This window comes from Trachypithecus francoisi, unplaced genomic scaffold, assembly GCF_009764315.1.
Source record: "Trachypithecus francoisi isolate TF-2019V2 unplaced genomic scaffold, Tfra_2.0 Lachesis_group2, whole genome shotgun sequence".
NCBI classification, from domain to species: Eukaryota; Metazoa; Chordata; class Mammalia; order Primates; family Cercopithecidae; genus Trachypithecus; species Trachypithecus francoisi.
In genome coordinates this window covers 159,486,360-159,498,237 of record NW_022681465.1, presented here as the reverse complement: position 1 = coordinate 159,498,237, position 11,878 = coordinate 159,486,360, and the positions used below count along the sequence as shown (strand labels likewise).

Here is an 11,878-nt window from a genome sequence, read left to right as displayed (position 1 = left end):
CACTGCTATGTCTCCAGGTCCTTAGTCCCAGCATGGAAGATCTTGAGGTCTCCCACCCCTCACCTTCAGCTCCCACCCTTGACTGCCTGCCTCAGGCCTGGCTAACCCAGTGGGGTCTCTGAAAGAGAGGAGGATAAACAGTGTTGATAACATAACTGGAAGAAGACAGTGCTTTCTGGGTCTTGGAATGAATGTCCCCAGATGTTCAAGTATACTGAGTATTTGTCAGGGCATTTAGGCAGCAGAGCATCTGAGTCCATTTCAGTAGCTTGAGTCCTGAAAGGAGACAGGACTCCTACTGTCACTACTGAAGCTGGGATGTTGGCTAGAAACCAGCTACGGAATCCAGACTCAGCCAATCAGACCTAGGCCTTTGTGGCTGTGACACAGTCACTGGAACAGTTAGAAAATATTGGTGACAGTGGAGCTGAAAACCCAGTATTCCCCTGGTCCCTCCCGTTTTCAAGCCAGGTTCTCCAGGCTAACTAGACTTTGGCAGGGTTGACTGATATTCTGCCAGCAGATCCCTATTCTGCTCTAGTCAGCCAGGGCTGGTGACTGTGTAAACAAGACCCCTCTCACTCCTCCCACAGCTGTGCTGAAGGTGACACACACACTTCTCTTAACAATTTTTATTGAAGAAAAAATAGGCTGTTTTGCACCTTAAGTGCTCCCCTATCTTCTCTCCTCCCTCCAACCAACCCCTGCCAGCCCCACACTCTAATCACAAAATGGGGGAACACTGCAGTTTTTAAGATCCATAAATTAATTACCATATAAGCCATAAGACCTGGGCGAGGCCACATGAGAACACTTTGGAGGAGTATCTTAGAGAGACCTGGCCTGGGTCCTCCCCAGTCAGTCCCTCAAGGGAAAAGCAGAGAATAAATCAGCATCACCCCACTTATGTGGGTGAGAGGTAGGGGCAGTGCTCCCCACCCTCTCCACCTATAACTAGGTAAGGAGAAGAGGGAAGGGCGGCTGAACTGGAGGACAGGTCCCTGGGGGCCGGACCGGGCTGGGAGACGGGGGATGATGACCAAGGTCGTCCCTGATGGCGTCCAGTTGGTCCTGAAGGAGGCGGATGCGCTCGTCCAGGCTGCGCTGCTGGGCCAGGACGGCGGCCTTGCCGGCCAGCAGGGCGCAATAGGCGCGCAGCTCCTCCACCGGCAGTGCTCGCACCAGCACCTCGCGTACCGCCCGCTCGCGCCGCGCCACGTGGTCCTTTAGCTCCTTGGCGTCCTCCTCCTGCCGCTGCAGTAGCCGGAGGCGCTGCAGCAGGGAGGCCTGGAGCCGCAGGAAGAGGCGCCGTGAGCCAGGCGAGGGCGCCGCCGCTCCCGGAATGGTTTCAGCTGGAGACAGCAGGCCCCTCACTGCCCTACTCCCTTGCAACCTGAATCCCTTTTACCTGCTCATCAGGGTCGCTGGCTGAGGCGGCCCGGGCCAGGGCGCGGCGCACGCGCGCCAGGCGACTGCCCAGCAGCAGCAGGAGGCCAAGCACGCGCTCTAGGTCGGCCATGAACCGGCTGAACCGCTCCAGCTCCCGAGGGGCACAGGCCTGGCGCACTGCAGCCTCCAGAGCCGCTTGGCGCCTGGCCCACGCTTGGGCCTCCCCCTGCAGCCGCTCCTGCTCCGTGTGAAGGTCCTGAAGCATCTTTTGGAGGAGGGCGGCCAGCTCCACCTGCAGGGAAGGCTCACGACTTCTCTGTCCAGGCTCTGGGCTTCTACCCACCCCCAGCCTCCACCAGCCCCTCTCCACTCACTTTCTTGCCCTGGATGCTGTTGTTTGGTGCAAGGAGCCCCTGGCCACATGGCTGGTCAGGCACAGGGTGGGTGGCAGGGTTTTCAAGCCTTGTCTCCTCCTGAGGAGCTGGCAGGAGCTGGGTGAAGCTGAACTGATAGGACCTGGGAACAAAGCCAGAGCTCCCTGGGTTTCCTGTCCCCGACTTCAGGGGCTCAGCGTCCAGAATCCCTGGTACCCCTCACTCACCCTGGCTCAAAAGTACTGGCAGCCTGCTCTCCAGCCTCCCCACAGGCAGGCAGCATTGCAGCCCGGACCTCTGCTAAAGGAATCAGCCCATCCAGCAGGCCCAGGGGTGGCTCTGGGCTGGGCTGGGAAGCAAGAGGGTCAAGTAGAGAGGGATCTAATCTGGCCAGCTCCTGAACCAGTTCCCCGAGGCACTGACTGGGCCATGGGGGCCTGGAACCAGGCTGGACAGTGCCCCTATCCAGGGCAGTATTGTGAGGGGGACCTGGAGTATCATTGCCTGAAAGTCCCAAGGCATCAACTGGGAGAGGTTTGAGGAGGTCACTCTCTGCAGCTGTGGGGGGATTGGTGGTCAGTCCAGTGGGGTCAACAGTTGAGATGTTATCATTTGCAGTCCCAGTGGGGATGTGGCTTGTGGGCCTGGAAATACCTACAGAACCATTCACCCCCTGCCAGCAGTCATCTGCCCCTGCGGTTCCTGGACACTCATGGAACGGGTACTCTGGAGGGACTGCATCCTGGCCAGTTCTTTGGCCTAAGCCAGTTCCATACTGCTGGTCAGAGGCATGGACACTGGAAGCAGAAAAGACACTGAATCAGAAAAAGCTCCAGCCACAAAAAAATGGTATCCTCCAAGGGCCATCTGTCCCTGCCCCATCACCTGGACTCCAGCTAGGAGAGCGTACCCCTCTAGCGTTTTGCAGATGTGTCAGGGGGGTGCCTCATGATGCTTGGAAGCGAGAGGGAATTACCTGGCTGGGGGCCCCTGGGAGGCATGGGGGTCTGGTGGTGATCTCATTCTGACCAGCGGGGCCTCTTCTAGGAACACTTCATCAGGAAGGGAAGGAAGCCGGGCATGCACAATGCAGGTCTCTGAGACCCTCTGCTCACCATCAGCAGGGCTGCTCTGGGGTACCTCTGCAGGATACACCACCGCAGCCTCCTTCTGAGGCAAGAACCTGGAGGCAGGGACCCCGTAGTTACCACAGTGAAAGGAAGGAAGCTCTCGGTGTTGCACCAGGGAGACAGTAGGGTGTTTGCAAAAGAACCAGAAGGCTCAGACTGAGGTTAGGTAGGAAGCCCTTTCATTTTTTGGGCAAAAGCTATGCAAGCTGCCTCCCCCCAACTTGGTCCAGAGTGGTCTATGTCTCTCACCTGGAAAATTTGGTCTGAAACAATGGTCTGGGGGTTTCTGCTCCTTGGGGAACAGCCTGGAAGGGTGAACAGTCGACTGAAATGTGGCTCAAGTTTTGTTTCCCAGATGCTTCCCCTACCAGCCTGCATTTCCTGACTTCCATACCTGGACAATGGGTATGGTCCCTTCTGATCCTCCCCAGGAACCCAACACTTCACCCGAAGCGCTCCGACTCCGACTGGCGGGCCCGTAGGCATCACCAAGCTTCAAGGACCCGGAGTCCGGGTCTGTCGAGCCTTGGGGCTGCGTCTCAGGCAGCCATCCGACCTGGTGATCAAACTTAGCCAGCGCCGGATGCTGGAACTCCAAGGGCTCAGGCCCCGGGAGGCCAGAGCTGCAGCAGGCCTCACCCAGGCATTCCCCCGCCGGCCCACCGCCCCGACCCACACTATCCAGCTTTCTTGGCTCGGAGAAGCACCACTTCCGCTGCTGGTTGGCTAGGGGACCCCGGCTGGCAGTTCCTGGCGCGGGAGCCCGGGACCGCGCCGGATCCCCCTCCCTGCCCGGGTGGCTGAGCGAGGCGGAGCGCGGGTGAGTCGCCGGGGGCCGCGCTGGGACAGTGGGTCGCAGGCGGGCAGGCAGGCTCATGCGGAGCTCCTTGCGCTGGAACGACGTCGCTCGTAGCACTCGCCGCTGCGCGCCCTGCAGCCGCTGGCGGTAGGCAGCCCTCGAGGCCGGCGGGCTGGGTGGCTCAGCATCCCGCGCAGCGGCCTTCGCCTCCGCAGCCAGCGCGTACAGCAGCGGGGTGGCCTGCCTGTTCAGTGGCCCCAGGGTCCCCGGGACCTCTGGTGGCTGCGGCCCACTGCGGGCGGCGACCGCGGGCCGGGCCGGAGGGGATGTACAAAGGGCAGCGTCGGGCGGGGCGGGGCCCAGGCCGCCACAAACCGCGCGCACGTAGTCCCAGTCTAGGTAAGGAAGGAGGTCTGTCCCCGGCGATGGCGTGCGCGGCTCGGGGCCACTGGAGGCTGCGGAGAAAGAGCTATAGGCCGAGTCCCCGCGCACGGACAGATGCCGCAGGTCCAGGCCGCTAGTGGACGAGGCCGGAGAGGCGCGGTTGCTCCCAGGACCCAGCGCCTCCATGGCTCCGCAGATGAGTACTGAGGCTGGCTGGCTGCGTAGGTCCTGGGAAAACACAGATGTGGTGCTGAGTGAGGAGCACCGGGTGAGGGCTGGGACAGCCTGCTGGCCCTGCCACCACAGACAGCCAGACGCTTACACTTCCCCTCCCTGGTCACACCATCACAAGCGCTGGCGTCCCCCAGTTTTTGGCAGAGTCACCTTGGGATCAGAGGTGGCAGAAGAAGTAGGACCAGTCCCAGGGAGCACCTCTGAAGGTTGGGGGCCCAGCTCAGGGGAAGGAATTGGGACCAGCTCATTCCCTGCCGGGCTCCCCTTGCCCACAAGCAGCCTTTACTCTGAGACCTCCTGGAACGCTGAGAACGCACCCATGTTCCTTTCCTCCCCAACCCTGTTCCACCCAGGCTGCTTCCTGGCCGCTCTGTTGGCTTCTTCATGTGATCTTTCCCTGATAAACAATGGTCAAGAACACTCTTGAGACCTCAGGGCAGCTAAGAAAGAAGTGGTGGGGGAAGAGCCAAGGCAAGGGGCAGAGGCGGCTTCACAGCCTTCATCCCTCCCTCTGTGCCTGTTATGTTCCAGATGCTTTATATAAATATTTATTTTGATCATCACAACTGCTGTCTGCATTTTACAGATGAGGACAATGAGATTTTGAGGGGGGAAATGATTTGTCCAGGGCCACACAGCTGGGAAGTGGCAGAAACCTGCCTGGAATCCAGGCCTGCATCCACGCTCACTGCAGCCAGAATCAATTTCCTAGAAGCAAGCTTCCTGAAAGGCAGTTTACCATCCCTCCTGCCCTGGCAATAGCCTGAATCCTCCCAGGAAGCCCACACTCCACTACGGGAGAGTCACCCCTACCTCCCCACACACTATTGGCAGATTCCAAAATAATTTGGTCCCCACTTCTCAGACTCTGCCTTTTGTTTATGAATGATGGGCTGACCCCCATCTCTGCCCTGCTTCTATTCTTGCTTCTCCTGTAGGACTCAGCTTAGAGGTCTCCTCAACTTTTGGGATCCCTGCAGTGTGCTGAGCTGCCCCCATCACCCCACCCTGTCCCTGTTGGCTTGCTTCTGATTCTCTCCTCCCATTCCCACCGGAGCTTACTGAGGACAGGCCCTGCTCTTCTTCATTGCTGCACTCTCAGTGCCCAGCAGAGTCCCTGGCATATAATCAATGTTAAACAAATATTTGGGCCGGGTGCGGTGGCTCACACTTGTAATCCCAGTGCTTTGAGAGGCCGAGGTGGGTGGATCACTAGGTTAAGAGATCAAGACCATCCTAGCCAACATGGTGAAACCCCATCTCTACTAAAAATACCAAAAATTAGCTGGGCGTGGTGGCACACGCCTGTAGTCCCAGCTACTTGGGAGGCTGAGGCAGGAGAATTGCTTGAACCTGGGAGGCGGAGGTTGTAGTGAGCCAAGATCACGCCACTGCACTCCAGCCTGGCAACAGAGTGAGACTCCGTCTCAAAACAAAACAAAACAAAACCCCAAATATTTGCTGAATGTCAAGGGAAATAACAGATTTGCAGGGAGTAGATATAGGGCTAGCCTTGGTGGAGAAGGAAGAGAGCTCCTTAGCTTCTGCACACCCTTCTTCCCTCCCTATTAGTCTTTTCTGGGGAAGAGGACAGAATGGATGAAGCACTTGCCACCATAGACATTGGCCAGGTTCCTCACGCAATATGAGGTACAAACAGAGCAGGCAAGCACAGCTTGGGGCAGGTCTGACCAGAAATCGATCCCTTCTGGTCTTGGGATGGGGATCAAGGGTAAGAGTTGAGTGGGTGTGCCTGGGTCAGGGTAAGAGCAATTTTGAGGCTTGGGAAAGAGCAATGTTGAGGTTTGGGGCTCCCTATGAACTATGGAGACTTTGAGGGGCTGGCCTGCGTTCTCTGAGCTGCTTGGTAGGGAATGCAGAGTAGGGTGGTTTGTGGCTAGGCTGAGGACCAAAAAGCAGGCTTATTTGAGCCTCCTAGACACTATGTGGAGCTCAGAGTCACCCTCCACCCACGTCCCTGAGGCCCAGGATGTTACAGATTGCTGGTTAGGGCAAGTACAGGGGTTAGTGGCAGGAGGATATGGTGTTTCCTAAAAGGGAAAGGCAGTACCTACAACATTCCCAGGAGAGGTTCTCAGCAGACCTAGGACCAGAACATCCTGATGTCACCCACCTGGGGCCATCTGTATATGCCTACCAAGCCCAGGAAGTTAGTCCTCACACTTAGGGTTGGGGACCTCTTTTGCAAAGTATTTCCACCTAAACTTTAGGAGGACAAGAAACTACTCTGAGTAGCAGCTCCTGGGAGGACAGTCACCTCATCTAGGAAGCCCACCCGACTGCTCAGACATTAGCCCTTTCTCTTCCTACTCTTTCTGAGTTCAGCTTGGGAGCACTAGCTCACGCCACCCGCCGTGCCCATTTTGGCTTGCTGCAGGTCTTGAAAAAAGAGGTCTTGAAAATCAATGAAAATCTATCTTATTTGTGAGTTACTGTGTTAAAGGATTCTGAATTCAGCAAATAAAAACAGCTTGAATGGGTGATCTGTTTCCTTATTCACTCCAACTTGCTGAAGATGCTTTTGCATCGGTGGTCCTATCAGGTTGATGTTCACGCAGGCTGCTCACAGTGCATGCTTTGCAGAACCTACCATGCCGAGGAGGCCCAGCTGCTTTGGTGTGTTTTGGGGGTGGGGATGGGGGTGGGGGGCTCGGCACAAAACCACAAGGCATTTTCATGCTTGTCTGGCTGCAGGGAGCCTCTTGCAGTCCAGCCAGCCCCTGTGGCTGGGGGTAGCCCTATCTTAGGGGTCCCCACCTCAGTGGCAGTGGCACTGTGGGCTAGGCTGCCAAGCCTGTGCCTGCTGTTGAAAGGGAGTCCAGAGAAGAAGCTCTGCAGGCATTTTGCCAAGCCTCTCCAGAGCAGAGGGAGCAGCATGGACTCCCCGCTAGAAAGCCACCAGATTGGAGTCCTGGGAGGGTGAGTTGGGGTGGGTATTTGATGTACACTTGTCACCTGAATGAAGGAGTCAGAGAGGAAGGGGAGGCAAAGATGAGTTTGGCCTTCAAAGCTAGGGGTCTGGCAGGTGGAGGCACCATTCTGAAAGGAGGAGCTGGGGCTGGGGAATGGTCAAGGGGCCAGTGCTCCTTCAGTCTGGGCTTCATGGTGTCTGTGACAAGTCTGGCAGCAGTTGGGATGTAGCTCTGGAGTTCAGCAGGGGAGGGTGGACCAGGCAAGACCCAGGTTTTTAGTTAGAGGTTACTGGGGAAATAGCTGAAGACAGTTTCTGGTGGATAAAATCACACCAAGGCAATGGGAACAGATCCAGGTAAGGCGACCAAGGACACACAGGAGAACGGACAGCCTCAAATACAACGAATGATCAGGATTTAGATCATACCTCCCTCAAGGCCACCTGACATCTGACTTCTCTGTGGAGGGGCTGTCCAGGCCGCCCCTCCTGATGGGTCCTCCCCTCAGTACTGGGCTCACTGTGTAGGCGCTGTCTCCCTGTCAGACTGAGTTCCTGGGTCCTGGACCACGTCTCAAACCCCAGTACCCGCGGCTAGGTCTGGCTAGGCGGACATTCTGGGAAGTTCACCGGCTCTCCCTGTTCCCAGCGTCCCCCTATTCTCCAGCCTGTTAGCGCTGACAGCGCACCCCACGCAGTATCCGCGCTCCGAGTGTGCGGCTGGTTTACAGGCTCATCGGTCGCTGCACCCCGGATGCAGAGTCTCCGGAGACCCGAGCTCCGTGCCATGCACAGGAAATGCAGGAAGCTGGTGACAAGCGGGGAGAGGTGGCCACGGACGTGGACAGACCTGGTTACCTGGGGTTCAAGCTCTGGGAGCCTAGGCACGGCAGGGAGAGACGCGCAGGCCCTCGCGGCCGCAGGGGGCAGCAGAGACACGCGGTGCTGCGCGACAGCCGATGGCCGCAGCCCCGCGCACTTCGGCCTTTCTCGTTGGGTTCACCGATGGGGAAGGATCGCGCGCAGGGCACAGCGCGAGCCTGGGAGGGAAGGACTCGGCTTCTCCAGATGCTTGGCGACAAAGGGCAGGAGCGGAGGGTGGTGGAGGGAGACCGCGCTGCATGCTGGGGCCACATGCAGCGACCCAGCAGGCACACGCTGCTCCCCCGGCGGCGCCCCTGATCCTCACCGCCAGCTGAGAGGGGGCCGCGTCTCCGCCCCACAGCTCTGCGGCTGGGAGAGGCGCGTTGGGGTCCGACTCCACCCGCGGCGCCGAGCCGGACATGTCCCGATCGAAGACGCCCGGGATGCCTCGCGACCCGCCACCCGCTCCTCACCCAGTCCGGCGCTCGCAGCCCTGCCGGCCTCCCGGGGAAGCGGATCCCGCCGCCAGCTCCCCCGCCCCCGCCCCCGCCGCGTACCTGAGGCTCCAGCCGAGACAAGCTCCTGGGCACTAGCGGCCGCTCGGTGACATCAGGGCCCCGGGCTCCGACTCCGACCCCACCTCCAGGCTCTGGCTGCGGCCGGAGGGGAGGCGCCACGTCCGGCCGCGGGGGCGGGATAGCGTCCGCGGGCCGGCCCAGTTCCAGGCCGGAGAGCTGGACAGTGCGTTCCCGCGCAGACCACAGGCCTCTTGCCCTAGGCCGGAGAAACCTGAGCTAGGGGGTGAGAGGGCGACTACCGCGACCGCCCACCGGCCTCCAGCGCCTCCTCAGCGCCCGTGATGCTGAGGGGGCCGGGTCCCTGGGGGCCTGACACCTCCCTCGCTAGGGAGGTCCGGGGCGGGCCCTCAGTTGTCTGACTGCTACCCGCTTTCCTCTCCTAGCCCAGCCAAGAAAACAGAGCTGCCAGGGCCTCTTGCCTCCCACCTGTCCTGCTGAGTAACTCGCCTCTTGATCAACTTTCCCCAGACCCCCATTTCCAAAACGCTTCCAGCTCTTTGACTCCCACCACGGGCTCTTGTCTCCTGTTCCTGTTCCATTTCTTTCCATTTCTCCCACTACCCGGCATGGTCGGGGCCCTCCAGCCTGCTACCAGGGTTGGGGGCGGGGGGCGGAGCACGAGGAAACCCCTGTACTTGTGTGCACCTTAACTGTCCTGAGTGGGTCCTTAGGGAGCTGGACGTATGCATACCCACTAAGGCTGGACGCCGGCGCTCGAGGCCCTCACCTTCCAGGATCTCCATTTTCCAAAGAACTCTCTGCCTGCACCTGCCACTGAGTTCTCCTTGCTGTGTCCTCAGGCTCTCCCCTGCCCCTACTTTCCAAACTCTGTCCTATAAATACCACTCTGCCAACAAATGCTCCGTTCCTGAAAGAGGCTGGGGGCCCTTTGCTGAGCCTCTCCGGCTCTCAGGTCTCTGCCTTTGTCCTCCACTGCCCTCCCCCTTCCACAGGATCAGCAGGGCTGGGCTCAGAGGCTGTGTCCTCCCATGGTAGTATCCTTGGCAAATAAAGGTTTATTGGTGTTAATAACCAGGACTCTGAACTCTGGCCAAGAGTCAAGGTTGCCACTTCCTAGGGACACTGGGAGCCTGAGGAACTCTTGGGTCTTCTGGGGGTTGGAGGCAGGAGACACCTGAGCCCGACTTCTGAGAGTGGTGCCCTCTGGGCCCTGCTCCTTCTTCAACACCACTGGGACTCAGGCATCAGCTTCAGCTGGAGCTCTAGGCTTTAAGACAGTGCCTCAGAACCTTTTGGCTTTGAAAGACTTTTGTTGTGTGTTTTGTGTTTTTGAGACAGAGTCTCCCTCTGTAGCCCAGGCTGGAGTGCAGTGGCCCAATCTCATCTCACTGAAACCTCCACCTCCCGGGTTCAAGCAATTTTCCCTGTCTCAGCCTACATTTTTTGCTTATATTTCTTGAAAACTATGGGGACATAGTGTCCAGAACAATACTATTAACCCACTCCACCCACCTACCCCTCACCTTTTGCATACACTATAGCAACTCTCCGCTGGGGACCATGGGGACACAGTCCAGAGCGATTCTTATTAACCCACTCTACCCACCTACCCCTCACCTCTTGCACACACTAAGCAACTCTCCGCCCAAGTCCCCAGAAAACTGAAATCCTGCTTACTCATGTCTCTCTTAGCCTATTCTGTTCTGAGAAAGAGAAAAGTTGGCCGGGCGCGGTGGCTCAAGCCTGTAATCCCAGCACTTTGGGAGGCCGAGATGGGCGGATCACGAGGTCAGGAGTTCGAGACCATCCTGGCTAACACGGTGAAACCCCGTCTCTACTAAAAATACAAAAAAAACTAGCCGGGCGAGGTGGCGGGCGCCTGTAGTCCCAGCTACTCGGGAGGCTGAGGCAGGAGAATGGCTTAAACCCGGGAGGCGGAGCTTGCAGTGAGCTGAGATCCGGTCACTGCACTCCAGTCTGGGCGACAGAGCGAGACTCCGTCTCAAAAAAAAAAAAAAAAAAAAAAAGAAAGAGAAAAGTAGTCCCTAACATCTGAAAGCCCCAGCTGGACCTTGGTGTTGCCAGAATTTGACCTGACATTCACAGCAAGGCCTTAGTGTCGTCCCATTGGACATAAGCCATTTCACAGGACATCAACATGAGATAGGGCCATTCTTTAACTATGGTGGATCAAGACAAAAACAACAGCACTCTAATCATATCTAACACAGAAAAAGCATGAACATTGTCCAAGTCACAAAAATGACCTAATGTGAGTGCCTGCTGTCCTAGTTCATGTGAGTACCTGCTGTTTCTTTACCAATTGCAGCTTTAGCCTCACTCTAATCGTTCCTCTTTCCAGATAAGATTTATTAATATACCCAATCACAGAATTACTCTTGCTTCCTGACAGCATCCAGCACAAAGGAAAGTTCTGCTTCTTTAACCCTCTTGAAAACCACTAACACAAACCCAGATCCTATAAGTCCTTTCTAATGCTCTCTTCCTGAGATGGTCACGTGGTTTCCCATGCTATGCGTCCTCCCTCACTTCAACAAGCGGTGAACCCAACTTGTTCAACTACAGGTGTGCTTGTGGTGGTCTTTAGCTGGAGGGCACTGACACTTCCTATCTCATTATTACAAAAGCACAGAGACTCTTGGAGAGGAGAAGGGGGAAGAAACTGCCACAAAGCTGGAGTCTCCCTTAGTGATAGTGGTTGGGGGGCTAGAGAAGGTGGAAACATGCACATCTTTTTCCAATACATAAGGAAAGATGTCTGCACCCTTCAGTATCTCAATACTTTCTCAGGCCTGGGAGAGTTCTTTTGAAGAGACCCTTAGATGGCTGTGTTTAGCTGGGATTAGAGCCACAGACCTTGCTGTTCCTGGCCAGGCCCTATATCAAGGAGCTGACAGGTGAGGAGGTGGTGGGCCTCCACTCCACATAGTTTGGCACTTGTAATCTGAACTGATGACACCAAAGCAAAGCAACTGCCCACCTCACAAGTCCCTGTGGTTTCTTGCTTTGATGCCCACTCTCTTTGTTGGATATGGTTAATGTGATGTGATGATGAGCAGAATACTAAAGACCACTTCTTTAGTGCCAAGCACTGTGCTAAGTGCTCTATGTATCTTTTTAACCTTCTTACTCCTGAGAAGTAGGTATCAGTATAACCCCATTTAAAAGTGAGAAAGCTGGGACTTAGAGACATTACTTTGGCAAGGTCAGGT

The 11,878-nt window shown here is 57.0% G+C and overlaps 1 protein-coding gene across 2 annotated transcripts; it reads right to left on the bottom strand.

The window, feature by feature from the left end:
* Positions 1 to 617: 617 nt before the first annotated feature.
* On the bottom strand, positions 618 to 9,480 carry SHROOM1 (shroom family member 1). Of its 2 annotated transcripts, XM_033181260.1 has the most exons (9): positions 9,412 to 9,480; positions 8,584 to 8,880; positions 3,288 to 4,308; positions 3,143 to 3,198; positions 2,740 to 2,946; positions 1,991 to 2,560; positions 1,764 to 1,905; positions 1,409 to 1,681; positions 618 to 1,287 (listed from the first exon to the last, which is right to left on the bottom strand). In XM_033181260.1, exons 3-9 carry the CDS (start codon positions 4,260 to 4,262, stop codon positions 955 to 957), a joined length of 2,556 nt encoding a protein of 851 aa, XP_033037151.1. In that variant the 5' UTR covers positions 4,263 to 4,308; positions 8,584 to 8,880; positions 9,412 to 9,480; the 3' UTR covers positions 618 to 954. The 2 variants fall into 2 exon arrangements, with proteins under 2 accessions (XP_033037151.1, XP_033037150.1); XM_033181259.1 differs by lacking the exon at positions 9,412 to 9,480 and having other exon boundaries at positions 3,288 to 4,304; positions 8,664 to 9,289.
* Positions 9,481 to 11,878: the final 2,398 nt, after the last annotated feature.

What these genes read in the sequence shown, in the direction of transcription:
- SHROOM1 (XM_033181260.1), bottom strand. Translation starts at nt 4,262, where the DNA reads ATGGAGGCGCTGGGTCCTGGGAGCAACCGCGCCTCTCCGGCCTCGTCC. An exon ending in TTTCAGACCAAATTTTCCAG is followed by an intron (nt 2,947 to 3,142) that starts GTGAGAGACATA and finishes CCCTGCCTCCAG; the next exon opens with GTTCTTGCCTCAGAAGGAGG. An exon ending in TCCCAGGGGCCCCCAGCCAG is followed by an intron (nt 2,561 to 2,739) that starts GTAATTCCCTCT and finishes TTCTGCTTCCAG; the next exon opens with TGTCCATGCCTCTGACCAGC.